The 26,093-nt window shown below is 38.1% G+C and overlaps 5 protein-coding genes across 9 annotated transcripts; 2 read left to right on the top strand and 3 right to left on the bottom strand.

Moving 5' to 3' along the window:
- The first annotated feature begins 528 nt into the window (after window positions 1–528).
- Window positions 529–5,020, top strand: LOC127071001 (uncharacterized). The gene is made up of 4 exons (XM_051009687.1): window positions 529–1,565; window positions 1,755–2,456; window positions 3,145–3,260; window positions 3,414–5,020. The coding sequence occupies exons 2-4, from the start codon at window positions 2,433–2,435 to the stop codon at window positions 4,756–4,758; spliced, it is 1,485 nt and encodes a 494-aa protein (XP_050865644.1). The 5' UTR covers window positions 529–1,565; window positions 1,755–2,432; the 3' UTR covers window positions 4,759–5,020.
- Window positions 5,021–5,529: 509 nt separating this feature from the next.
- LOC127071002 (probable cytochrome P450 305a1) lies at window positions 5,530–12,554 on the bottom strand. 3 transcript variants are annotated; one of them, XR_007784771.1, is made up of 9 exons: window positions 11,454–12,552; window positions 11,002–11,256; window positions 10,532–10,769; window positions 10,297–10,456; window positions 10,090–10,201; window positions 9,849–10,029; window positions 9,507–9,763; window positions 5,916–6,060; window positions 5,530–5,826 (listed from the first exon to the last, which is right to left on the bottom strand). XR_007784771.1 is itself a non-coding variant. In XM_051009688.1 (8 exons), exons 1-8 carry the CDS (start codon window positions 11,545–11,547, stop codon window positions 9,209–9,211), a joined length of 1,476 nt encoding a protein of 491 aa, XP_050865645.1. In that variant the 5' UTR covers window positions 11,548–12,535; the 3' UTR covers window positions 8,908–9,208. The 3 variants fall into 3 exon arrangements, 2 of the variants coding, with proteins under 2 accessions (XP_050865645.1, XP_050865646.1); XM_051009688.1 differs by lacking the exons at window positions 5,530–5,826; window positions 5,916–6,060 and adding an exon at window positions 8,908–9,387 and having other exon boundaries at window positions 11,454–12,535; XM_051009689.1 differs by lacking the exons at window positions 5,530–5,826; window positions 5,916–6,060 and adding an exon at window positions 9,259–9,407 and having other exon boundaries at window positions 11,454–12,554.
- LOC127070999 (methyl farnesoate epoxidase-like) lies at window positions 6,385–8,915 on the top strand. Its single transcript, XM_051009686.1, has 8 exons — window positions 6,385–6,522; window positions 6,645–6,896; window positions 6,959–7,247; window positions 7,504–7,742; window positions 7,810–8,021; window positions 8,117–8,203; window positions 8,274–8,415; window positions 8,486–8,915. Exons 1-8 carry the CDS (start codon window positions 6,435–6,437, stop codon window positions 8,677–8,679), a joined length of 1,503 nt encoding a protein of 500 aa, XP_050865643.1. The 5' UTR covers window positions 6,385–6,434; the 3' UTR covers window positions 8,680–8,915.
- Window positions 12,555–12,589: 35 nt separating the features above from the next.
- LOC127070990 (small subunit processome component 20 homolog) lies at window positions 12,590–22,326 on the bottom strand. Of its 3 annotated transcripts, none has more exons than XM_051009668.1 (12): window positions 22,210–22,326; window positions 21,895–22,110; window positions 21,535–21,815; window positions 16,301–21,445; window positions 15,925–16,180; window positions 15,232–15,837; window positions 14,588–15,151; window positions 14,317–14,499; window positions 13,880–14,219; window positions 13,372–13,784; window positions 13,023–13,292; window positions 12,590–12,942 (listed from the first exon to the last, which is right to left on the bottom strand). In XM_051009668.1, exons 2-12 carry the CDS (start codon window positions 21,937–21,939, stop codon window positions 12,793–12,795), a joined length of 8,253 nt encoding a protein of 2,750 aa, XP_050865625.1. In that variant the 5' UTR covers window positions 21,940–22,110; window positions 22,210–22,326; the 3' UTR covers window positions 12,590–12,792. The 3 variants fall into 3 exon arrangements, with proteins under 3 accessions (XP_050865625.1, XP_050865623.1, XP_050865624.1); XM_051009666.1 differs by having other exon boundaries at window positions 22,193–22,263; XM_051009667.1 differs by lacking the exon at window positions 22,210–22,326 and having other exon boundaries at window positions 21,895–22,198.
- A 183-nt stretch (window positions 22,327–22,509) lies between these two features.
- Window positions 22,510–25,584, bottom strand: LOC127071010 (odorant receptor 4-like). The gene is made up of 6 exons (XM_051009707.1): window positions 25,486–25,584; window positions 23,619–23,904; window positions 23,361–23,460; window positions 23,185–23,295; window positions 22,949–23,104; window positions 22,510–22,793 (listed from the first exon to the last, which is right to left on the bottom strand). Exons 1-6 carry the CDS (start codon window positions 25,547–25,549, stop codon window positions 22,743–22,745), a joined length of 768 nt encoding a protein of 255 aa, XP_050865664.1. The 5' UTR covers window positions 25,550–25,584; the 3' UTR covers window positions 22,510–22,742.
- Window positions 25,585–26,093: the final 509 nt, after the last annotated feature.

Below are 26,093 nucleotides of genomic sequence, written 5' to 3'. Positions count from 1 at the left end.
TGTACACATAACCACGTTCTCTATTTAACGTCGCGTTCGAGCGTCCTGTTGAGGCCAAATGCCAGAACGGAATCGGTCTAACTCCGCACGCGAGAAATGATATAACGCTAAAATAACGGTCCTTCGAATTATATAGATTAATAACTATCACACGCGGCACTTAAAAATTCTGATCGATCACGTAACACGATGTTAGATGACGATTGTATTTAATCGTTTGCACCATGGGAGGCAAAATCGATGTCGAATCGATGAAGACGTGTCTCGAATAGATATTTAAGAATGAGTACGAACTATCTCGTCGATTAGCCAACACGCCGTTCTTTCGTGTTTATGGTATTGGACCAGATTCTAGTGGTCTTTCGACTACGTTACCACTTTTGCTTTCGTAAGAAAGGATCACGAGTTTTTCCCTTCGACACGACCCAAATATCAAAGAAGAAAACTTTCGAGAGATTGTATCGTGAGTATTTCGAAGGAATCGAGAGAGAGAGAGGTACTGAACCGTACGTACGTCAAACAGGCCCCTCAATTTGGAATTTCTAAAATACATATCGATCTACCTATGTACCGTCACACCTTTGACATTTTTCAAATATTGGATAGTTCGCTCGTGGAGGAGCATCGTCGTTCTAAAAATAACAGGAAAAAAGAAAAAAACCAACGATTCTCCTTTTTTGCGCTGCGTAATAAATAAAAAGCGTGGTCCGTTCACCCACGTATCACCTGGATGAGTTTCTTCTAGCATAAATTTCTTCTAAATGAAATCAAGATAGACCTTAGACATGAATGTATGTTCGAATAATTCCTATTTCGAACTTTCCGGAAGTGTCGATATGGGTCACGGTGAAACGTTTCTCGGTATGCCTATTGCTCTCGCGCGTGCACCTTCGGAAATCTGGAGCGATCATGTAATCGTAGCGATTGATGAAATCGTTATAACCAACGATACGTTTCGCTTTCGGACGAGACAATCGTTCAAATATATAAAATATATTGACGAGATTTTAATAGCTTGTCGAATAATATCTACGTTTAATAACGCAAACGTATAAAACAGGAACTCCAACCGAGAGAATCGAGCGAAGCTCGTTAATAGTGAGATAATAACGAGACGCTTAGAGGAATCGTTCGCGTCGCGTCTGGGTCGCGTGTCTAGAAATTGCTTGCAATTAGAAATTCATTAGAAACGGTTCAGGTATCGCCTATGTTCTCCTTACGTCGCGATAAAACTAACAATATCGCAATTTTTACGAGTGTGGCGCTTCCGTCGTTAGTCCTTCATTATACTTTTGACTGAACTACTAAAAATGAACTTTTCCAGTTTCGGACGCGTTCGATTTCTTAATCTATTAAATAAGAACTACTCTAGATTTGGAGTAATCATCTTGGAAGAAAAGAAAAAGCGGCTACTGTCCGCTCCAGTTTTGGGGCCGAGAGAAATCGTTGCGAAACCAGTATTTCGAACAACAAAATCCAAGAGACAACTCGGGAGGAACAAATATTCCTAACGTCGATTGCTTCGTGACCACGAACGTACATCCGGAATCATTTATGTTCTCGCGGTAAGCAATAAATTTGACCCACAGGAAAGGGAAAGTAAGAACGAGAGCTATCGCTGTAACTAACGTTCGGAATAGCATTTTTTAAACTATAACTTACGAGTCTTTAATCGATCGGAACTTTGAGGATAATAGACATTGGATCGGAATCGTATAATCATCGAGATAAATCGATAAAACTTTCGATTATAGCGAAACTCGACGTTTCCCCAAAAGTTAGGAGAAGAATCTGGAGCAAGAGGCATAGCCTTGGCGCATAACCTTGCTCCGTGAACTTCGACGTCACGGTTGAAAGTACAACGGGTACTCGTACGTGCTCAAAGAAGCGAAGAAGTCGGAGAAGTCACGGCCCGTTAAGATCGGATCGCAGGCTCGATCACTTTCTCCGACCGATGGCCTGGCCGAGGACAACCAAGGAGGAAGAGATAAAAGAGGAAAAGGGGGAAGAAATAAGGAAGAAGAAAAGAAGAAAAAAACGAATGGATAGATACAAAAATATCGAGAGCAGGTGGACCGAGAAAAAAGAAAAAGGAAGGAGAGTTCGATCGCCCTCGTAATCAAGACCAATACAAGCATGGACAGAGTCAGGTACACTAGCGGAATCGACGCGCTGAGGACGGTGAGGCTCGAGAATATCTTTTTCTCCACCCAGGTGAGTCCACCTCCACCTCCACCGTACTTAACCAACAGCCCCACCGCGTCTCCAATCGCCACAACTTTCCGCTTTGGCTCCTTCCTTCTGTCCCCGGGGGAGGATACGCGCCTATATAACTACGGCGTTCCACTGATTGGACGAAGTAAGCCACGTTTTCCAGCGTCTAGGGAAGAAGAGAACGCAGCCCGAGTCCAACGGGCGGCACTCCAAGAAATATGAGGATTCGCCCGGGATGCGCGGTCAGTGGGAACAAATTCTTTCTTCTTTTCTTAATCTCTTATCTTCTCGGCCGTTTCTCTAACTCCTTCTTCCTCTTCTTCTTCTTCTTCTTCTTTCTCTCTCGCCTCGTCATCGATGATTATTAAATAGTGACTATAATGAGAAGATACCGGTATTGGTCTTGTTTGGTCGAGTTTAAATAGGTCGTGCATATACGTGTCGTTCGATTAAAAATATTAACATGTAAATATATATGTATCTTGTATATGAAATTCGTGATAGGTCCAGTCGAGCCAGTCGATCAAAGGATGATTCATATTCTATTAACGCTCTTTAGCGAAATTAATTCCCTACCGAGCGTGCTAAAGAGGGAAATCGATTTAACGGAAGGAATTATGGTCGATCGGTTGTCATCGATTATCGTGCACCAGTGAAATTCGAAAGTTCTTTAGCGCGTTCGACAGGCCCTTGCGATTTCACTAGCCGAACGAGCCGAGAAGGAACCAGAAAGAGTTTTCCTGATGCGCGTTATGTGTGTCGCTTCCACTTCGAACAAAATTGAAAACAATGCTAAGAACTAAGCATTTACCAACCCCCCGGGTCTGAAAGTTTCACAGTAAATTATTGTGGAATGAATGCCATTGAAGTGGATAGACCGATGTCTCACAGTGAAATTCTATAATTTTCTTGTAATTGCAACGTTTCCAGACTGCACTAGCAGTGCTACTGCAGATCGTTCTTGCGGCGGGCAAGGCTTTGGAGCAAACGCAGCAAATACAGCTACAAGTGCAACAGCAACGGCAACAACAACCGCAGCAAGTCCCGTACGTATATTTCAATACTTTCTCGAGCAATGTACCGACTCGGAGTGACCCAATAAATGTGTACATACACATACGCGATTATCGTTATCATCGTCATTATTATTATTATTAAAAGAGAAAAATGTTGATACACGCGTACGCACGCACACGCAGGTACGGTACAGCGGCTGAGAAACGATTGGCCGATTGGAACGGAGATGCCGGGGGTCACTATGGCGGGGATGATTACGGTGGTAGTTTAGCCGGTGGAGATTACGGTGGAGATGTCGGAGGTGGCGGAGACGACGTTGGGGGAGCGATCGAGGAACACCACGTGCAAGAACATCACGACGATCATCACGATCCTGGTTACTGGAAAAAGAAAATGATTTGGAAACCAGGCTGGAAGAAAATTTGGAAACCGGCTCAAAAACAAATTTGGAAACCTGCGTGGAAGAAGATTTGGAAGCCTGTTTGGGAGCCGACGAAGAAGGCCGTTTGGAAGGAAATCCAAGTACCAGCCTGGAAAAAGATTTGGAAGCCCGTTTGGAAGGAGATACAGGTGCCAGTGTGGAAGGAAATTCAAGTACCTGCGTGGAAAAAAATTTGGAAGCCCGTATGGGTACCCATAAAAGTTCCAGCTTGGAAAGAGATTCAAGTGCCCGATTGGAAGAAGGTTTGGAAGCCCGTGTGGAAGGAGATACAGGTTCCAGCTTGGAAGGAAATTCAAGTACCGGCGTGGAAGAAACTTTGGATACCGGAATGGGTGAAGGTCGGTATACCCGGTGAACATTATCACGGTACGGACCACCACGGCTGGCAATATACCAGTCACGATTTGTGGAAAAAGAAACTGATCTGGAAGCCGGTGTGGAAAAAATATTGGAAACCGGCGAAGAAACAAATATGGATACCGGATAAGAAACTCGAGTGGAAGGAAGCGTGGAAGCAGATCTGGCGACCTGCCAAGAAACAAATCTGGGTCGAGGACAAGAAACTGACGTGGAAGGAAGAATGGAAACAAGTATGGAAGCCGGACAAGAAGTTGATTTGGGTGCCGGACAAGAAGTTGGAGTGGAAGGAAGCATGGAAACAGATTTGGAAAACGGAGAAGAAACTCGAATGGATACCGGACAAGAAATTAGCTTGGAAAGAGGCATGGAAGCAGATTTGGGTACCGGCCTGGAAAGAAATTTGGGTTCCCGCCTGGAAGAAGATATGGAAACCGGTATGGATATCGGAGTGGTTCCCTAACGAGGATCATCATCATCATCATCAGGGATGGGCCGATCGAAAGGACAGCCAAGGACAGAACGCGCAACCAGTCCCGCTTAGTCCCGAGTTCGCAGGAAATCAAAATAAGAGCGAGCAGCAACGGCTGGTCGAGAGGAATCAAGTCAGGTGGAACAGATCGTTCGAAGGAGATGTAAAGTCACCCGCGGAAAGCTTGCTACCACCTCCAGTTCCAACGTCGAATCAAAACGCCGCCCCTTCCAACTTTACCTTCCGCACCCGTTGATCCGTTTTGAGAGCTCTGATGCGGACGCACCGACTCTCGATACCTGTACAAATATTTCGCTCTAAGAATATTGTAACATACGTCCTTGTGTATATATTATCTTAATAAGCTCAATGTAAGCTCAAGATATCCCTTCGAGGTACTTCATCTTGTTTCGACGCTTCAGGGAATCTTATCGCTCTTATCGTTCTTTTTCTTTCTTTTTATACCAATTTCCTTGTTGTATTATCGTTTTTCTTAGTTTCTTTTTTCTTTGTTAATTAATGACGTTACGAATAAAGTTTATGAATATTTTGTTAATATCCCTATCGTCTATTTCATTCTTCCTTTTTAACGTCGCGTCATACGACGATACGATGTGTGTGTGTGTGGGGGCGACGTGCTCTGTATATGACGCAACGTGCCTACGAGGCACGCACTCCTACGTCCGTCACCCGAGTGAAAGTAGGCTCCGTTGTGGTAGGAGTCGCATTTTTTTTTTTTTTTTTTTTTACATGAAAGACATCCGTACTCTCGGTGAAAGTATTCGGCGCCTACGCTTCTCTTCTCTCCAACGATTGTATAAATTAATTGCTGGCATAGAACCGCACGTTTCTAAAGTTTAAACGTCGGTCAAAAGTAGAAGCACATGTGCAACGCGACATTGACGAGAAAGAGAGGCACAAAAGACCGGATTCCATCGATCACGATGGACCGATCGGACGGATAAAAAGTGAAAAGCCTACTTTTCACTTTCATCGGCTTTCCTTATGGATTCTACGTTAGAGAGTATTTTCCAAGCAAGCGAGTTTTCTTTTATTCGCAATGTTAAAACAGATAATTACAAGTTGTAATTGTATTTGATTATTTACACACACACACATTATATATGCAAGGGAATTACTGATAAACGAAGAGCATCGGACTTTAAATATTCCGGAAATGACAAAAGAGGTCACTCTAAAAGAGAAATAAAGTCTTTAGACTTTAGTCGCTTCACTTCCATTGTTTCTGTGCGAGCATTCATTCTCTTCGGGTAGAATGTTTTAATCCTTCTCACGGAACACGGCGATATCAGGTTTGTTGTTCCTAAAGATTAAAAAATCGATTAACGGAGTTTACTCGCGAAGCTGAATAGCAGTGAATTTGACTGTTAATTTCATCCAACACTACGTTACCTCGCTTCGGACTTATCTCGTCGATACAGAAAATAATCTCACGAAAAGTTCGAAAGTTTCGCTTTTATCGATTCTTCATGAAAGATCTATATTCCTTTATGCGATCATGGTCTTTTATGTCGAAGCAGGAAACTCTACGTATATTCTAAAAATAGAAGGAATAGCATTTGTCAAACGTCTTACATAGACACATTTCTTTTGGTTCACCGTCAAACTTTTGTACGAGTGAATAAATCAAATTCTTTTTTGACAAGAAATAAGCATCATTACAGAGACATTATATTCGTGTAAGGTCACGAGAAGAATCACTTTGATAAGATCGCGGGGTTTAGACATGTAGTTGTTTTTTTTCTGTCTACAGCATAGCTACATGTGTTCCTTTTGTAACGTATATATATATATACATGTGTATGTGCGATGTATATACAATATATATACATATCTCTCTCTCTCTATATATATATATACACACACATTATATAGATCACAAAAAGAATAGTGCCGTCAGTGCGAGCGAAGATGCTGTTGACGACGATCTACCTTCTTTTGACAATCTTCTGCCTCTTTTGCATCTACGATTGCTTTAAGCCAAGATATTTCCCACCTGGTATGTTAAATCGATCAAACGTGTCTAGATTAAGAAATGCCAAAGTGATAATGCTTGTGCAAAAGTTTTCTTCTCTCGTACGTCCAACCCAAAAAGAAGATAAAAAGAATTTTTACATGCAGGTCCTGCTTGGTTACCCATAATAGGATGTTTAGCGGCTTTCAAAAGATTACAATCTAAATACGGATTTTCCCATCTGGCATTTAAAAAATTGGAGGAAACTTATGGACCGATCGTGGGACTAAAGTTGGGACGACAAAAGATCGTCACGATCTCGACTTATGATTTTGTAAAACAAGCTTTGCTTCAGGATGATTTTAATGGTCGACCAGAGTCATTCTCGTTCAAGATTCGTGCCTTTGGGAAGAAAAAAGGTTTAATTCTTTATAATCATTTATTAATTCGTAGTCGATCACAGTTTGAAATTATTTATTAGGAGTATTGTTCACCGAGGGTCAAACGTGGTCTCAATGTCGAAGATTCACGATGCGTCACTTACGAACGTTCGGTTTGGGCCAATCACTGATGAACAAACGGCTGACGAGAGAAGCACAGTATCTCATGGAGAATCTACGAGAACAAAGCGAACATGGATCGGTGCTCATGCATAACGCTTTTGACGTAGCCGTTATCAACGCGCTGTGGACGATGTTTGCCGGTCGTAGATTCGAATACAACGATGAAAAGTCGAAGGAAATACTGGAAACTATTCATAATTCCTTTAGGTGCAAACCTCGGCTCTTACTTACTTCTTTTTTTTTTTGTACGATAGAAGGGAAGAAAAAACCTTAAAAGGGATACAAAACGTTGATTTGGTCTTAATTAAAAAGAAAGAAGAAAATGTATCTTTCTTCGGGTGTTCTCTTCGCTATTCGAATGTCAAATAACAACTGTAATTACTTGTTTGAGTCGATCTCGTTTGTTATAGAAGAAGTTTTTCGGTTGCGCATCTTATAAAATTGTAGGTTTTTCAAAACGCAGGCTGACGGATACCATGGGTGGACTTTTGTCCCATATGCCCTTCTTACGCTTCATCGCACCGAACTGGTGTAATTACAACGAGACCATGAGTCTTCTCAGAAAACAATGGAAATTTATCGACGAGGAGATTACCAAGCACGAGCTAGACTTGACGGATGGAGAGCCGCGGGACCTGATCGAAGCTTTTCTTCTTGAAATATCGTCTCGCAAAGGAAACGATTCCAGTGACATATTCGATCGTAAGTCGTTATTTTTCTAAGTGACTACGCTTTTATTCGTTTTCTTGAAAATAATGAGAACTATCAGGCGAGAATTTACTGATCCTGTGTCTCGATCTCTTGCTTGCTGGCACCAAAACGACGAGCGACATGTTGGCGATTACCATATTATTTTTGTCGTTGAATCGTCAATGGATAAAGCCACTTCAAGAAGAATTGGACAAGCAAACCGGCAGAACGCGGGCACCAACGTTCGAGGATTCTTCATCTTTACCAACGGTAGAAGCCTTTTTAGCAGAGGTACGACACATCGTTGAATCGATAAATTAGTAAAGTCGTGCGAGGTGCTTGCAAGTAACGAACGATCGAGAATCTTAATGCGATCGTTTGCGCAGGTACAAAGATACTTGATCATGGCACCCTTTGGGGTACCACACAAAACCATGACGGACGTCGACTTTAACGGATATCGCATACCCAAGGTCAGATTCGAGGAAATTTTGAAAGCTGGAACGTAGGAAAAAAATGTTGAAGGAGTTTCTTTCTTTTTAGGACACATTGATACTCTTCGACTATTACAGCGTTCACTATGATTCAGTTTACTGGGATCGTCCGGAAGAATTTAGGCCTCAACGTTTTCTCGATAAGAACGGTCAATTTTGTCAAAACAACGCGAACATACCGTTCGGATTAGGTAATTTCTATTTCGAAAGAAAATGATCCGTCTTCGTTGATTATCTTCTAATACATACCATCATTTTTAGGAAAGAGGCGATGTCTCGGAGAATTACTTGCTCGTTCAACGTTTTTCTTATATTTCGTCTACTTTATATATTATTTCGATTTTGATATCTCACCTGTACATGAAATGCCCAATCTAAACGGCTACGACAGTTTCACTTTATCACCGAAACCGTACTATCTCAAGCTCTCGATGAGATCCGATATAAAGCACTGAAATGCACGCCACGTGGCACATGCCACCGTCGATAGATTTGGACTTCTGCGAAACAGCTTGATTTCGTCGAACGCGTAAAACGACTTTTACGCGGTTGAAACAACAAACCGTATTCTAACGAAGATTTTCTTCCGAGACGCCAAACAAATGTGGCGTCGTTTAGCGTTTAGAGATTGCCTGATCTTGATTGAGCTTAACATATAAATTTACTTCAAATAAATCCAATGATTATTATTTATTATTTTTATTATTATTACTGATTAAAAAGCTGATCCGTGCAGAGAGAGAGAGAGAAATAGTCTTCCACGGAATAGAATTCTCCGCTTCTTTTATATTTTACTTCGTAATATAAATGAAGTTATTACGTATAAATAGAGATTTCAAAAATTGGTCGAAATCTAATATTGTCGATCACAAGAAACTATTCGATAGAATAAAAATATGTAACCCAGTTTGTGAATATTTTTACAGAAAAAAACAAAAAAGAAAAGGAAGAAAAGAGTCAATGTTATCATAAGATAAGGATTTGTCATTGCGGTACAACCATCGCCTCGTATGGTTTCGGTGCGATCGTTAGACCTGGAATTGCTTCGACGGCATAAGGTCCTTGGCCTGGTACGGGAAGTAGCGCGTATTTTTGTACAATACCAACGAAAAGTAGGAAAAGTGCGGATTTTGCCAGATGCTCGCCGGGGCATCGTCTGTTTCCTAACGAAAAAAATTAAAAACTTAAGCCGATATTATTACGCGTTGGCATATGGACTGGTGGAATAGACGACGATTGAAGAATCGTAAGAAAGAGAAATGAACTCGTAGCACAGTTTTACCTTTGCCAAAGAGCACCAAGTTCTTATCGGGTTGATGAACGTCGTCCTTCAAGAAACGTTCCGGTTTAAATTCGTGCGGATTCGGGTAGAGATCTGCATTCATATTGACGCTGTATAGATTGACGAGGATAGTGGTATTCTCTGGTATCGAATAACCTTCCAACGTCGTATCTCGAAAGACTCGTCGCGGGCCTATTATCGGAGTTACCACGTACATGCGTTGAACCTCGGTCATAACGGCCTCTACATAAGGGAGCCTGCGACGATAGAAAATTTCAGCTTTCTTCTTCGACATACCTTTCCTCACCTCCATACGATGATACAACGATAATAAAGATTTACTTGGATCTATCTTCCAACTTTGGGAACTCGTCCAAACCTATCTTCGTCGCTATCTCTTCCCTTACTTTTCGTTGTACATCCTGATGAACGACCATGTGTAAAAAGAGAAAATCCAAGGCAGTAGCGGTGGTATTGAAGCCGGCGAGAAATAGATCCAACAATATCATCAACAACTGCTCGCCTATGAAAATATCGAACAGATCGATACACGTGAATAGAAAAACGAATGATTTGATTTTACCTGTGAAAATGTATTTCGATCCTTTCTGATCGTACATCTCGCGAAGGAACATATCGATTAAATTGGTCTCGTTACCAGGAACATAGTTCTTCTTGTGATCGTATATAGTCTCCTAAATGATGAAAAAAGAAAGGAAGAAGGAAAGAAAGAAATGAAGAAAGTCGTTAAGATCGTTTGGTGAATTCGTTTCGTCAAAGATACGTCTACCGTTAGGAAATCCTTCAATTCGTTGTTGAGTTTCATGAGAAGATTGTAACCCGATGTCTCCGGCGCGATGTAACGAATCCAAGGGAAAGTAGATAGCATTCCTCCAGCCATGTCGAAGGCACGAGCACGTCGTTCCATCAGATCGTTGAAATATCGTAATCTGTACGTAATTAGTATAGAAATAAGCTTTCCTATATCTCTGGAGATATTTCAAACGAATCATGCGAATACGCACTTCGAATCCTCGTTGATTCGCTTTCCCGTTGTAAAAGTCCAAAGAACGTTTATGACAGCGGGCGCGATCGTCGTCTTCATTCGATATATACCACCTTTTTTTAGATTTTCCAGAATTATAGCTAGTTCGTCCTGGATGAGGTTCGACATCTCTCGTTTGCCATATCCAACGGTCTTTAGCGCTCGTACCACCCACGATCTAACGTCTTTCCATTCCGTTCCATCGTTCATAGTAATACCTAAATATCGATACGATAAATATAATAAATAATACAAATTTATTTATATATGTCGTTTTATCGGATAATAAATTACTTCGATAACGCGCGACTTGGCAAAGGAAAATTGTATATTTATAAACGTATTGTATATTTATGAACTTAAATCATTAAATAGGATAGGAAAAGATAAGAATATTTTTTTGATTATAGGGTAATAATAATGCATATATCAGGTATTAAACGGGCTTACCTTTCCTCATACCCATATTGCGTAACTTGATGAATTCGTTCCAGGGACGACCATCAAAATCATCGCTGCGCAGTAATTTGTGAACGGCTACCACACCAGAAACCACAATGATGTTACGCATACCTAATCTCAACATTATTACATCGCTCTTATATCTTTCAGCAAGCTTCCAAAATGCCACGTGTTGACTACCGTGCTTACGAGCCAATCGTTTCAAAAGGGATTGATTTCCAATAAACGGCCAAGAAAAGGGCCCTACAAATGTATCGACTTACATTTAACACATAAACATATGTAATTATATTTATAATTATGTATTAATTATATAAAGTACGAGTGGTGCGAAAGCTAGTACCAAATACGTAATATCATCTATCATACGATTATGTATTGCTTTTCACGTGACTATCATTACATATAATTATTATCATATCGATCAATAATATTTATACCTGGTGGAAAATTCTTCTGGATCCATCGTCGTGCATTTTCAAAGATTATCAACAAAATGATCACTATGAAAAGTAATAATACACTGGCGTACATTGTCAAAGCGCTCTCTCTCTCTCTCTCTCTCTCTCTCTTTCCCTGGTGTTAGCTCTACTTCGAGCAAAGTAACGACTAGATGGTTTAGGAAAAGAGTCACCTTCGAAAAGGTATGTTATTAGATCATGATATTGTAAAATATATCATCGTATACCGTTCCTATGATCTATATCACACTGATAAGAAACCAACGGACTATTCAAATCAAGTACTTGGCTCTTCGCCCGTAACTATAATGGATGTCGGAGGTACGAAAAAAAAGAAGTTTCTTAGTTGGCTGTGCCTGGACGTATGTACATGTACTATGACACGTACGTTAGATACTTATAGTGTAAGAGTCGAAGAGCAGGGATAGGTCGGATGCTAATCGAACCTCGAACCCCGATAAAATGACGACACAGTGTCAATAGTGATTTCGTTAAAATGTTTCAAATAATTTCAAACGGTGATCTATCATATTCGTTTTGAACTTTGATAAAACAACGACTCGTAGTTAATAGTGGTTTTACTAGAATGCTAATAACAAAAATTCCCTTTCTTTTTCGTTCGAGTTCGACCAACAAAATACTCTTCAAGTTCGAGCAATCGCAAAGAAACTATTACGAAAGACTCGAAACACGAGATTTCAAATAAAAAATGGTAATTAGAGAGACGATAATAATATAGTATCGGTATCATAAGATCGAAGATGATGATTCGATCGTTACGTAATCAGGGCGAGTCTCGAGTATTAAGATAGAAAAGATGAATGCTACCGCTCTTGTGCAATAGTTCCTTATCTCCATAACCGAAAACAACTTTTTACTATATACATACCCTTTTGCTCTTAGACACTTACCGCAAGTAACCGAAGGAACAATATATCCCTTGTTACATGGAAAGCATAAAAGTTATTTCCACCTCATATTTATACGTGTGATATCTGCATAAAGACATTCATCGATTAACGTATTTTTTCTCGCATATCGCACATATTTGGATATACTTTCTTAATTAGTTCATATTCGCAAAAACAAAAAAAAAAAAAAACAAAAACAAAAAATAAGATAACACACAACTTAATTATAATTTTCATTATAAAATTCTTATGAAACGTGAACACACGTATTCGATGCTCTACATCGTGTGTGTGTGTATATACGTATATGTTACATATTTACAATGGCAAGTCGATAACACAACAACGATAAGAAAACTTGTTATTTCGTAAAAAGGTAAAGATTAATAAACAAAACACTTGTACAATTAAAAATGATCCAAATCGATCTCTTTTTTTAATCGTTTCCTCGATATATTTTTACCCCTTGCGTTGTTCAGCTTTCTCTTTTTACTTTCTTTCTTTCTTTGTTGTTTCGCAATTTTACGTTTCGCTGCTAATTCCGGATCTGTCACAAACTATAATTATAAACGTATTAAATACAAAAGTAAGTTTGCTTTAGAGAGGTCATATCGACATTTTTTTCAAGTAATTTTACCTGCTGCTTTCGTATCTTCCGGCGTTCTGCTTTTTTACTATCGATTTTTTGTTGCACTTTACTAAGTAATTTCGCATATTCTTCGATACCTATTTGTTTTTTTATCATAGAAGCTATCTCTTTTGCCAATTGACGCAAAGGAGCATTCGATTCCTCGGTCGTGGTCATTTCTCGTACCAACGGAGACATTAAATTAAAAAGTAACGCATTTAATTCTTCGATTGGTACAGTAGCCACTATACCGGCGATCCACTTGAATACTGCGCTTCTCTGAGAAAAATGCATTTGTATATGTATTGCGAGCATCGACGTTAATTAATATCTCTGTTATACGAAATAGAACGCTTACCACCGATATCGACTTGGGTGCCTGAATCACTTCTATATTTACACTTTTCCTTAATCTTCTCATCAGCCAACCGAGAGATAAAGAATTACCGTCTTTATTTATATCCTCGTTATTTGGACTTTCAACTGATTTCAAAATTCTTCCAACGAAGATCAAGTTTTTCACGACTTGGTCCGCCAATTCTTCGAACATCATGTCTGGCTGTAATTGTGCAATTAAGTCTAAAGATAAACTCCTTAACGTATCGACAGGGTTCGAATAGATATAACTATCGATTGTGGCATGATCTTCCGGATTCTTTATAAGTTCCACGATTTTCTCTACGTCGAGTACAGATAGTATAAAACCGATCAGCTGCGTAGCTCCTAAACGAACCCACAGGTGCGGATGTGCCAACAATGACTGACTGTGTTCTAAAGAAGAATAAGATTTACCATGGACAATGATATCCAATTGCCAACTAGTTAAGCACTAGTCTACCGTCTTAATACCAAATCATTATACCAACCGGCAAACGAAGATATCTCCGTATTGTATCTTTTATTTTTTAGAAAACCTGGACATTGTCCAGATAGTTTTAACAATAATTGCAGCACTTGATATAAATGATGATCCTTTAATCGTTCCGGATCTTTTATGTTTGAATTCCATTTGCGTTTTTTATCATTTTCCTTTTCAGAATGTAATTTTACATAATGACCAGGTTCTGGTTTTTTCAAGGCATCGATATCGTCATGAAATTGTTGCAATAAAATAGGCAACGTATTTGCGAGACGCGGCTCAAAATTTTCTTTTTCAACCACGACAAATATACCGCATAACTGTGCGGCCAATCGTCGATGAATGATCTACAATAAAAAGAACTTTTTTTTTCTCTTTTCCAAATCTTCTTGAAACATTTTAAACGTCGTCCTTTAAAACGATCGACATTAGATTAAAAAATACCTGGGAGTCTTTCAGCCAGGCAAATACAATATCGAACAGTTTATCTCTCTCGTTGTGAGGCAATCGTATTAACATTTCTTTGATGCACGATGCACAAAGCTTTCGGCACGTCGGATCGTCGTCGTTCACCAATCTAGCACTAGTATTCAAAAATATGAATCCTGCACGTTTAATTAGAGATTTCTGTAACAACGATTTTGACAATAATAACGTATGTAACGCGTAAGAAATTATTTACAAGTATAAAATGTAAAAAGATATGACAATTTACCAATGGAAATCCTGTGATGATGCTACTAATCATTTGTAATGCACTAACACGGCCGTACTGCATTTCGTAACTCAATTGGAACAAATAAAATGTTATGTGATCGTCGAGATGACTGTTAAGAGGATACTCCATAAGATATGAGTAAAATACAGATCGCGACTGCAATCTCACGTGTTCCAATTCCGATGTGATACTCAACGTGGCTACTTTTTTCATAACTACATCCATTTCTGGAGCCGTTAATTTCCTTTTAATTATTGCCTTAAGCAAGGCAAACGCTGTTGCTTGTTTGTCGCCGTCATAGAGATCTTGTTCGGCATACAAAAGTAAAATTTTTAATTGTTCAGCGGTAATTGTAAAATGCTTTACGTCACGAACAAGCACTGACATGCACTTAAAAGCTGCCATTACGAGATCAAAATTATCTCCCTTGCCCAAACCAGCTGCTGCATATTTGTGTAGAACTTCGAAGATGGAAGAGCAAATGTCACTTATCGATTCGCGTACGGACATTAAATCCATCTTAAGCATCCAGCTCAGGCATTGTAAAGTTAGAGTGCACAGCTATAAAGAAAAAAGTTGAAAGGAAGAGACAGAAAGCGAGAGAAAATTAAAAATTTATCTCATTCGAAAACTAACTTTACCTTCACATGTTGAGACTTCAAACAGTTACTTAAAACCAATACAAGGGGCTCCAAATAGGGCTTAAATATCGCATCAGATATCTTTTCTCTTTTTAGAAATATATGGTACAACTTCAAACCAAATTCGACCATTACATGAACGTTCGTGTTTGTCGTTGTTTTTGATGCAACTTTCATACCCATTCTATTTTTTGGTTCTGCAGGTATTATAAAACAATCTGGCTTTTGCCTTTGCAATACTTCTACTTCCTTTTCCGTCAATTGTTCATGCTTCTTTGTTGCCAATAATTTTGGTATACTTTCTGATACAACCCCATACAAGAATATAAGCATTTGTTCAAGTGGTATGAAGGTATTATCTGCTAAACCAAGGACAATGTTTTTTAAACATTCCACGACCTTTTGCACCGTTTTATGCGAATGTGTTCTCATAAGGACATCTCTTAACGGCATTATCAGATCGAGCAAACAAGATTCTGTCATATATTCCGCCAATATATGAAAAATATCGTAACTTTTTGTTGATTTGGCTTCTGTAATATTTTTTACGATACCAATGACTTCCTTCTCTTCCGCAGTCAATCCAAAGAGATCAATTTTGCAAACCTATATCAAAAGATTTATCACAAAAGCTTTTTATAATGTACGTTTGTTCCAACGAAGCATTGTACTATCGAAAGGTAAGAGACTTACTGATAAAATACTTTGCAAGTTTCTATTAATATCAAATTTTTGGAAATGTGGCTTTAAAACGGTTAAAACAGAATGTATCGTATACGCAAGAACGTGAACTTGAAAGCCTTTTGTTAAAAGACTGTTCAATTCTCTTAAAAGATGATGAAGATACTTTGGTCCCAAGGTGATCATTATCTTCTGTAACACTTCACGAGTAACTCTCCTTACAGATTCTAGACGAGATTTCAAAAAGGTGCACAGCTTCATGAAGATCCTACAATGGAAAGAGAGAAAAGGAAACGCCATGAGTGTTAGGCGATATTGAACGTACGAATAAAGAAGAAATGAAATAATGGGATCTTAAAAGTGTGCTTATTTAGAGAGATGCTCTTACCCTGGTAAATGGGACTCCAAAATATCTTCTGGAAGCTTTTGCAATAACTTGACTAGCGCCAACGCAATGGGAACTCTCGTTAAATCTTCCTCTTCCGTTTCTGCTGCTGCTTTTTTTTTATTAATCTTGTGTGTACTATCTTGACGAGTCCTTGCCGCGATAGACCTATATAATTGTGGTAGTAATCCTTTTGATATACCAAATATAACTCGTTTTGCTCCATATTGCGACAGTATAATTTGTCTTTGCAATACAGGCAAATCTGCATGTATTCTCTCATCATTATCTTCTACATCGACAATATCTTCATTATTCAATTCCATGTCCATTCTTTCCTCTTTGTCTTCTTCATTTTCACGTTCGTCCCCGTTACCTTCATCTTCTTCTTCATCGTTCTCACGGTTAAGATCTTTTCCACTTTCAGACAAGGCTGTTCCTTTTAAGGAAATTTCTTCCAAAGGCTTGTATTTCGAGAGGTCATAGTGAAAAGAATCCAATATCGTCACGATCAGTCTGATGACTTGTTTTTGAAATTGAACGTTTCTTCTCAATGCATTTAAATAATATTTTAAAATGATCTCATAGTGATACCAAGGCAAAAGTTTACATATGGTACCAACTGTTTCGATTGCTGCATCTATCATGTTGTTTCTATTGACGTAGGCTTCATTACACAGATAGGTCGAAGCAAGAGGAAGAATAAATTGTGTGAGCGTTTTCGGATTTGGACGTTTGGTCAATGTCTTTGACACAGCGCAAAATTTCAATAATGCACGAGCTCTCCTGTGCATTTGCAAATGTCGCATGTTCTCAAAAAAATCTACCTCGGGATCTGCTTTGTTGCACAATCCTGATAAGTCGCGTAAAACGGGATGTATCTCCGGACATTCTAACGACATGTGTCCTAAAAACGCTATTGACTGAAAGCATAATACTTCGGACTTACTATTTATTCCTTTTTTTATAAGCTGTAAGATCGTTTCATCCATCAAATAACGTCTGTCAGATGGATTATCCTTATACTTTCTTGCCAAATTGGGTCCAAGATTCTTAAGGCACTGACCAGCATAATCCTTTATAGCTAAATCCGATTCATTTTTTAAGAAGAAGAAGCAATTATATATGATAGACACGCCACAATTTAGGGCTATTTCATTTTTTTCTATCAAATTATTAATGTCACCGAAGGCATTCAACCTTTTTTGAAAATCAGGCTGATCGATCCATCTGTGATCCCACGCATTGAGCCCTTGCAATAAGTTGTAATTTTGCACGATTAATCGTTGATTTTCTTCGGCAGATCTTTCAGCAATAATATTGTACAATTGAATCGAAAGTTTGCGGGCAGGTACCGCCGATACCGCACCGAGCAAAGGTGCGACAGCTCTTAGATGAGTTTCTGCTGATTTTACATGTTTCATGAGATTCGTAACGGTCGTAATGAATTCGATAATAACATCTTCGCTTTCGTTTGCTACTGCTTTCTTCATTAATATCGGTAAAATAAGTACCAATAACGTGTCGCACGTATCCGGATCTTTTGCGAACTCAGAAATGCGCGATAGAATAATTAATTCAGTTTTATTCATACCTCTGCCAGAATTCTTAAGCTTTCTCTTCATATATTCTAAAATATCGTCGACGTGCGGAAGTAAAATAATGGATCCATAATTAATTCCCTCTGACAGAAGCTTGTCATTCACGGGAAGTAGATTTGCGAGGACAGACGTTAACGGTAGAAAAGGTATATCCGTATCCATTTTGTCTGCGTCTGGATTAATTCTTCCGTAATCCTCCGTTGTTAACATTTTTTCGATCATTTCCAAAATAGCATTAATTACGGACGAATGAGTTTTAGGTCCCAACAAAAGTTTCATGATATAAGGAAGAACGGTAATATTCGTATCGCTGTCCCGATGCCTCACGAATAGAGGATAGTAACGTGAATTTTGGCTCCAAGAAATAAATAATTTCAACAAAGCAGTAGGACTATGAATCCCTTCTATAGGTAATTTTTCCAACCAAGGAAATACCACGACATTGAAAACAGCATCTATTTCATGCTTCTTCCATTCGTAATTTTCAAAATGGGAAAAGAATCTTGCCATTATAGCAATGCAATTAGTTTTTACATTTTTGATCGTCGATAAATAACCAGAATGAACTTGATCCGATCTTTGTAATATCCCCGTGACTATAGCCCCAATGCACATCGATAGACCAAGCAAATGTGGTAAAAGTTTTGTTGACATTTTTGCCCCAAATTGCTCCATTATAATCCCCAATAAATTCATGGCGCTTCTCAAACGTTTCGGCGGTATGACGTTAGTTAGATCAACGGTATTGACGATGCTCTCTATTAACACGTTCAAGTCAACAGACGCACTCGAGGAGAATGATAAATATCTTTGGAAAGGTTTAAAGGCCATTTCAACGAACATAATCATCTCGTCTTCCCGAGAGCCAGCAAGAAAGCGCAATATAACTTTGCGTCTTAATGATCCACCAGCTTTACCACCAGTTCGCATTCCAGTTTTCATTATCATCTTTGCATAAACGATTCTCATCAGCATGGGCATAAGCCCGTCGCGATCTTCATCCAATATACAATTACTTTCCGTGTCGACTTTAAAGCGCGCAAGTTCGTTCTTAAAATTTTTCTCACTGATTAAATTATATAAATGATCTTTATATGGTAAAAGATATTTATATTTATACGTACAAAGGCAATTTAAGGCAGCACTTTGTATTTCAGAATTTTTAGAAGAAAGCAAATCCAAATATATTTTACGCATTTCTGTTTCTCTATATAACACGTTGGGATTCATCATCTTCCCATATATTTCCATTTGCGCCAGTAATAATTTTATTTTGTATATCCTTGCTCGAGCGGGTAATTTTTTATTGTCCGCTTTCGAAGATATTTCATCTTTCTCCGTTGTTTCGTCATCGTCATCCTCTTCTTCGTCCGTATTATCGTTGTTTGCGATGGATACATTTTCATGTTTCTTAATACTACAAAATTTAGCATCCTCGGAATTAGACTTGAAGAAGTTATTATTTACAAATTCAATAAATAGACTTGTTAAATCTCTGTTTTTCATTTCGCAGTAATTTACGAAAAGAGGCATGCACTTCCAAAGAAGAATTTTATAATTATTATAATCTGGTTTATCATCCGTTTCGTATACCTGCAACTCCAAACTTTGAATTATTTCAGATCGATGTACTTGTTGACACGTCCGATTAGTCGCATCTGCATCTTTCAATTCGGAAAGAAATACCGACCAAAACTGAGTACATTCTTTGGTAGCGTAGCTTGCAATAATTTTACTTACAGGATCCCATAATAAAGAGAAGTTTACATAAAAATTTCCTAATAAATATCTAAGGGGAATCTCGTAGTACTTAGGATCTAAATTGGTCGTAGCATTACTTTCAAATGTTAAGCTCTGTAAATGCAACAATTTATCTCGATATCGTTGTATCGTCGCCGGTACGCTTTCAGCTAGATAAATCAGATCCAGAGCATTCTTGTCGATATTTTCTTTGGATAGCATTATACCTTTGACGTTAGCGAACAACGAATACAGATGCGTTACGACCAAGCGTGTCGAATGAACGGACGAATTTAACTTTTTTACTATGCAGTCGTGTAGCGCGTCAAATACTACCAGATTGAAGAATTTTTCATGATACTGCGATCCATTGTAAAATGTTAGATACAAGTCTACAGCATTGAGAACGAAAGGATCATTACTCTGTTTTTCCATTACACGCATTATCTGTATGTCATGCGACTTTGTGAATTCATAAAATTCGTCTCTTTCCAAAATATGAATCGTCGTATCGAGTAAGAACAAAAATATGAGATTAAGTTTCTCAAGTTCCATAATATTTTCCATATTTTCGTGATGTAATATTTTACTGTAAACCGTTCGGAGTTGCGTGCTTATCAAGACTTTAATATCTTCGGGTAAAAATTTTAAATGTGGTACGATCATTATAATCCAAAATGCATCTGATGATGTGAAATCAGTTACGGCGTTCAATTCTTTCGAGAAGTAATCAATACTTTCCTTCGACACGTTTCTTACGTCAAGGTTGAACTTCTTCCATCTGTTTAAAGTCAAACCGCTGAGGCAAGGAGGTGCTTTCTGTCTTATTATTTTACCCAACAACCTTACTTCTTCAGATTTCAATCCAATGGAATTACACCTTTTCAACAGATGCGGTAATACCAATGACTCGAATGACGAATAATGTATCAGTTTTTCAACCGCATTATATAATAATTCTACGTTATCTATAGACATTACTTTAAGAAGTAAATGACTAGAAGTTTCTTGAGCCAATTTAACGTTAGATAGAAGAATATTAATTAGTGCATTGATAATCTCCGATGAAACGCTATTATCCATTCGAAAATCATCGATCATATTTACCAGTTTTTTAATCAAAGGTACAGGATCGTTGAGCATCCTTCCATTTTTATGAGTAAGAACAACATTCATGAGACGCAAAACAAGTTCTAAATGACTTTTTCTTCCTGATACGATCTTCAGTTCCTTGGTTGTTGTGTCTAACACTTTCAAGAAAGTGTTCCAAAGTACGTCGCATTTGGAAGAATGTATATTTTGTAGAATACAATTCGTCACTTGTCCCATAACGCCGTATGCGAGATCTTGATTTACGGATTCATCTTTTAGAGAATGAAAATAAAGTAATAAAATTTGATCTGCACAGGAATGAAATTGACCTGGTGTGCCGGATATTACTTCGAACATTAATCTTCCACAGCCGGTAACGCTATGTCGATTGTCCTCCAATATATTTAACAGTAATTTAACAAATGCTTCTTTGTCTTTAATTTTGCGAACGACAAAAGCAAAACTTTCTGCAGCAAAGTTGTTGACATAACCTGGTTGCGTGTCATTTAAAAGTGGCAATAGCAAATCCAAAACAGTTTTTACATTTTTGACCAAATATCGCCATAAAAATTTGAATAAGTAGGCAAGAGCTACGAATGCATATTCTATTTGCTCCGGGTCTTTAGTTTGTAATAAGCCGATTATAGCGCTTAAAAATTCGGGGAAATACTCGTAAAAATCTTTTTGCAGATCTTTTGCCAAGGCAACCACTAACCTAAAATATGTGATTATACGCGCGTGTTACATACATATTTAAATATCGTTAACACAGATACATCGAAATAATTACAAGACTGTACTTACTCCAGTATTGGTTGTAAAAACAAAACATCTCGCTTGTTTAAATATTCCAAAAGTAAATCAATTACATACTGCTTCTTATTGAGCAATTGCGGAAGAGTAACGATTTCACGGACTTGTCTTTTAAAGCTACAATAACCCTCTGTTAAATTCAAAAAATTCAATTTTTGAAGCGTTTCATGAAAATACGTTTCAACTTCCTCGTTATTTTCTTCATTTTTATGTACTACGCGATGAAAAACGTCGATATCAATTTCGTTTACCCGTTCGGAAAATGATTTAAACTGTAACATTAAATTTTACACATACAGGATGAAATGAGATATAATCTTGTAAAAAATGACGTTCGTTTTACGATATTACCTGAAAAGTATTTTTTTCCTTGTGACGTATCGGCTTGTTCTTCATCTTGATACAATATCCCAAAATTACACTTATTTCATTTAAACGATATTAACGATACACGTGTATACGCACTAGGCGATCAACAAGTTAAAAGGTTAGAATTACCGGGAACGAAACTCACGTGACGCCATAATGATAGTACCTCGAACGATCGTTCGTAATATGCCTGGAAAACTTTATAATCCTTTTGTTATTACATTCGTACGTGAAAATTGATAATTTATTCGTTAAAAGAAATATCTCGTCGACGAAATACCTTGACTCGAAACGAACCTACGTGAATCGACGAAGCTCCACGAGCGAATGAGTTCTTCACGAAGCTAAAGCACTCTAGCGGTTTTCGGGAGAACTTACGGAGGTCACGTGGCCGAGGCGGGAACTTTACCAAATACGAAACGAAGCAAAACGAAACGAAATACGTATAAACGTAAGAATATATCGTCTGAAATAATACTCGAAGAAATTGCGTGATTGCAGTTTTGAAAAATAATCGAAACGCTTTTAATTACACACATCCCTAATCCGTATTATTAAATTTAATCCGTTCGAACAAATTTGCTTCTTAATATCTCCTTTATAAAAAAGATCGAAGAGGAGCGAAATTTCTCTTTAATCGGACTGTAATCTTTAACAAATTAACGCTCATCGACAAATACGTATAACATGAAATCATCAATTTGTCATTCTACGTTGACGTTATTTATTAGTTTTCTTTTTACGGACATATCGATTATTACGTTTAATGAAAAATAGATCATTTCTATGGCACGATTTAATCGGCGTTTAAATGTTTTTGGCGAGTCGATCTATAGAAAAGCTCGTAAAACGGACAGGTATCCCACCGAGGTCTTCAATATCTGCAAATTTATTAAACTATTTAAAACCGTACCGAATTGTATCCTCGTCTGTATCCTCTTAAGGTGGAAACATTGATTTTAATGAAACTTTGGAGTACGTATCTCGTCGATTATTAAAACGAACGAACATTTCTCGATACCCATGAAATACCTACGTCGCTAAACGTATCCAAGGATAGCGCACAAAATTTTGCAGACGTTAATTGCAGCGGTTTTCTTGTTCGTTGCATACAAATGTACATCATCTTTAAGTCGACCGTCGACAAATCGTACCAATCGGACTGATACAACGTATCACCGAGTCCAATGCTCTATAAAGATAAAGAATTTCATTAATATATTCCGTTAATACCTCGTTCCTTTTTCCGTATAACGAAATTATTTGCATTACTTCCTCGATGAGACATTCACCGATGTAGCAATAAACGAACAACGTGCTCAATACACTAAATGCGTAGACAAAGAAAGTGACTAATACGATATTTTCTCCGTTCGCTGAACTCTGCAAATTGTTCATTGAAAAGTAACAAAAGATTATCAACGATCGTTCGAACGACGTAAACTTACCACGAGCGCGTGATAACCCGATACGCAGAGATTCAACGTTGTACCTAATAATTGTTGAAAAATCATTATGTTAAACCCATCCTCCAATGTTTCGACCAATCTGAAATTCCGCAATCTGTTATTTGCACGTCATTCATCGTCGATACAATTTTGCGCGTACGAACGTTCAATAAATGCTCACTCGTCTCATGAAATATAAATATGAACACTCATTGAATAGCTATCTCGTATTTCGATAAAGGAAACGAATGTACTCACCCAATCAGTCGATGATGCTTGATTACCAATTTCTTCATACCTCGCTTATAGCCATTAGAGTCTTCGAACGCTTCCTTAACTTTGCATCTGAGTATCGCCAATTGTCCTGTGACGTGTAATGCCAAACTGGCGAATAAACAGTCCGATCCAACGTAACCGGAGACCATGGTTACCACGATTAACCATTGATAGATGCAGTAGAAGGCATACGTCGTTATATCGTTAAGTTCAACCATCGTTCGAGTCTTATAAGGCAATTGATACTCCAAGGACGAGTTTCCCATAACTGATTAAGAAGAATAAGTATTTTCGAAAGCGTCGAGCTCGGAAAAGAAAAATCGATCTAAATAAGATATTTGGTAGTACCCGTTAGTACCGACGTCATAATGGCTTTAAAGAAATAAAGTCCGGTGACGATGGACATCGACACGAAAGTTATCGCGGTAAATCTACGAGAAAGTCTATTATAATCGAGAAAGATCAATTTCTCCTTCTCGTTCGCATAGTTTTCCACGAAGAAATCTTCACGAATTTCGATCAATAACCGAGCGATCGCTCGTCTGTTCAGTCTGTAGATCGTAATTTTTATAAGTGCCATTAAAAGAGGTACGGTCTCCGTCAAGACTCTGACTACGTAATCGATATTCTTTGCTTGATCTATGAAATCTACGAGCGTCAACGAACAATGAAGAAGGAGGTAAACTACGAAGAAGAGAAAGAGCGGATCGTAAACTGCGAGTGGCCAAACACCCACGCATCTGAGTAGTCGTTTATTCCATGTAATAACTTTCTCGCTCTCAAAAACATCTGTCGCCTGAAACGTGCGATCCAATGAATATATTGTGCATTTGCCATTCTTTTTTTTTTTTTTTTCACTAGACGCAATTACGATTTACACGATTGATACTACGTTTCCTTTCGTACTTTTTTCATCTTTTCCATCTCTCTCTCGTGATGGTTCTCGGCGAACTAACCGTGAAAGGGTCAATTCTCCCTCGATGTAAACTTTCTTTCAAAGGGTTACAAACGGAGCCTTTGAATAGTTTATTCCAATTCGACGAAGTACCGAACAGTCAACGACTGTCATTGACGTTCTGATCATCGATTAAATGCGACAAAGTATACATAAACAATTTATGTACTCCTCTCTTTCTCTCTTTCATTTTCCAGGAGTTTTATTATGCCGTTCACGCGTTGGATAGTTTGTGAATATTTCCACGGTTAAAAACGATCACCGAGAAGAGGCAAAGTTGAAAGCCTTTCAACTTGTACGGTTATTAAGTTAGTCGTCGAAGTTTCAAACCGAAAGAAAGAGGAAAATTTATCCTTTCTCTTTCCATTACTTTCGGTTTAATCGTACTATTGTACTGCGAAAAGGAAGGAAAAAAGAAAAAAAAATTCGAAAAAGTCACGTATTCGCTTAAACATTCATCTTTAAAATAATCAGATCGCGTTCATCGAAATAGTTCAAAAATTACGCCTGAAGCCTTGATAAAAATTAGACAAATTTGTCTTTCATTCGAATGGGAATATCTCCGAAACAAAAAGTCGTAGCGACTTGTAATCATTTCGAACGATAGATAGTTCTCTATTTTCTAACATTTTCTTTACAATTATATCACAATTTGCATAAAAAGTTTCTTACGAGATGCATCATATGATCCAAGTATATCTATAAATTTTATGTACACGCATGGATTTAACAATTCCTTATGAACAGTTCGTTATGGAGAATTTTTTTTCAACTATTACCACGTGTAATCTACGTATATACGTATACATGGTACACCCACCGTGAATGCGTACAGTTAACCCTGAATATTAGAAACATTTTTATAAAAAAAGATACTTCTAATATCCACCTTACCATCCGGTTCTTCCCATGGAAGTGATGCATAAACACGACTAAAAGTTGGATGGTTTGTGAACATTTTCACGATAAAAACGGCAGTTTCGTAATTCTGAATGTTTCCTCGTGTGTCGGATCACTCAGATTTTTATTATAATAAATAGAATAGATTGTCTATAGTGTAACAATTTGCGCGAGCGCATTAACAGGGTGAATTAATTTATAAAAAAGTTCGCAAAACGGATAGGTATCCCATAGATGTCTTCAGTATCTACGGATAAACTTGATAAATATTTGATTCGCATAAAATTCATATGAAAATATAATACAAAGACATCAAATTATACTATAAGGACGTTTTACTCACGTCGGTAAAGGTGCACAAGGATAAGACCCGAAATTTGGCAGACGTCAGTTGGAGCGGCTTCCTCGTGCGCATCATGCAAATGTAAATTGACTTTAAATTTTTCCTTAACATTTCGTACCATTTTATGTCGTAGAACGCTTCGTTCAAGTTCGTGCTCTGCGTTAATAACAAATTTGATTAGGTTGCAAATAGCGTCGCGCGTTTGCGCTCGATCGAATTACATTAGAATTGTGAGAATTACTTCCTGAATGAGACATTC

Source organism: Vespula vulgaris, chromosome 20, assembly GCF_905475345.1.
Source record: "Vespula vulgaris chromosome 20, iyVesVulg1.1, whole genome shotgun sequence".
Taxonomy (NCBI): Eukaryota; Metazoa; Arthropoda; class Insecta; order Hymenoptera; family Vespidae; genus Vespula; species Vespula vulgaris.
This window is presented reverse-complemented; position numbering and strand designations above follow the sequence as displayed.

Coding starts and splice junctions, on each gene's coding strand:
- LOC127070990 (XM_051009668.1), bottom strand. CDS start 21,939: ATGAAGAACAAGCCGATACGTCACAAGGAAAAAAATACTTTTCAG. Junction 21,816..21,894: donor AGGAAAAAAATACTTTTCAG/GTAATATCGTAA, acceptor TTAATGTTACAG/TTTAAATCATTTTCCGAACG. Junction 15,838..15,924: donor ACTTGCAAAGTATTTTATCA/GTAAGTCTCTTA, acceptor CTTTTGATATAG/GTTTGCAAAATTGATCTCTT.
- LOC127071002 (XM_051009688.1), bottom strand. CDS start 11,547: ATGTACGCCAGTGTATTATTACTTTTCATAGTGATCATTTTGTTGATA. Junction 10,770..11,001: donor CAATATGGGTATGAGGAAAG/GTAAGCCCGTTT, acceptor ATCGATATTTAG/GTATTACTATGAACGATGGA. Junction 9,388..9,506: donor CTTGGTGCTCTTTGGCAAAG/GTAAAACTGTGC, acceptor TTTTTTCGTTAG/GAAACAGACGATGCCCCGGC.
- LOC127070999 (XM_051009686.1), top strand. CDS start 6,435: ATGCTGTTGACGACGATCTACCTTCTTTTGACAATCTTCTGCCTCTTT. Junction 7,248..7,503: donor ACTATTCATAATTCCTTTAG/GTGCAAACCTCG, acceptor TTCAAAACGCAG/GCTGACGGATACCATGGGTG. Junction 8,022..8,116: donor TAGAAGCCTTTTTAGCAGAG/GTACGACACATC, acceptor TCGTTTGCGCAG/GTACAAAGATACTTGATCAT.
- LOC127071010 (XM_051009707.1), bottom strand. CDS start 25,549: ATGTTCACAAACCATCCAACTTTTAGTCGTGTTTATGCATCACTTCCA. Junction 23,905..25,485: donor TCCATGGGAAGAACCGGATG/GTAAGGTGGATA, acceptor CTTCTTAATCAG/TTATGGGAAACTCGTCCTTG. Junction 23,105..23,184: donor GTGAATGTCTCATCGAGGAA/GTAATGCAAATA, acceptor TTATCTTTATAG/AGCATTGGACTCGGTGATAC.
- LOC127071001 (XM_051009687.1), top strand. CDS start 2,433: ATGAGGATTCGCCCGGGATGCGCG. Junction 2,457..3,144: donor GGATTCGCCCGGGATGCGCG/GTCAGTGGGAAC, acceptor CAACGTTTCCAG/ACTGCACTAGCAGTGCTACT. Junction 3,261..3,413: donor CAACAACCGCAGCAAGTCCC/GTACGTATATTT, acceptor ACGCACACGCAG/GTACGGTACAGCGGCTGAGA.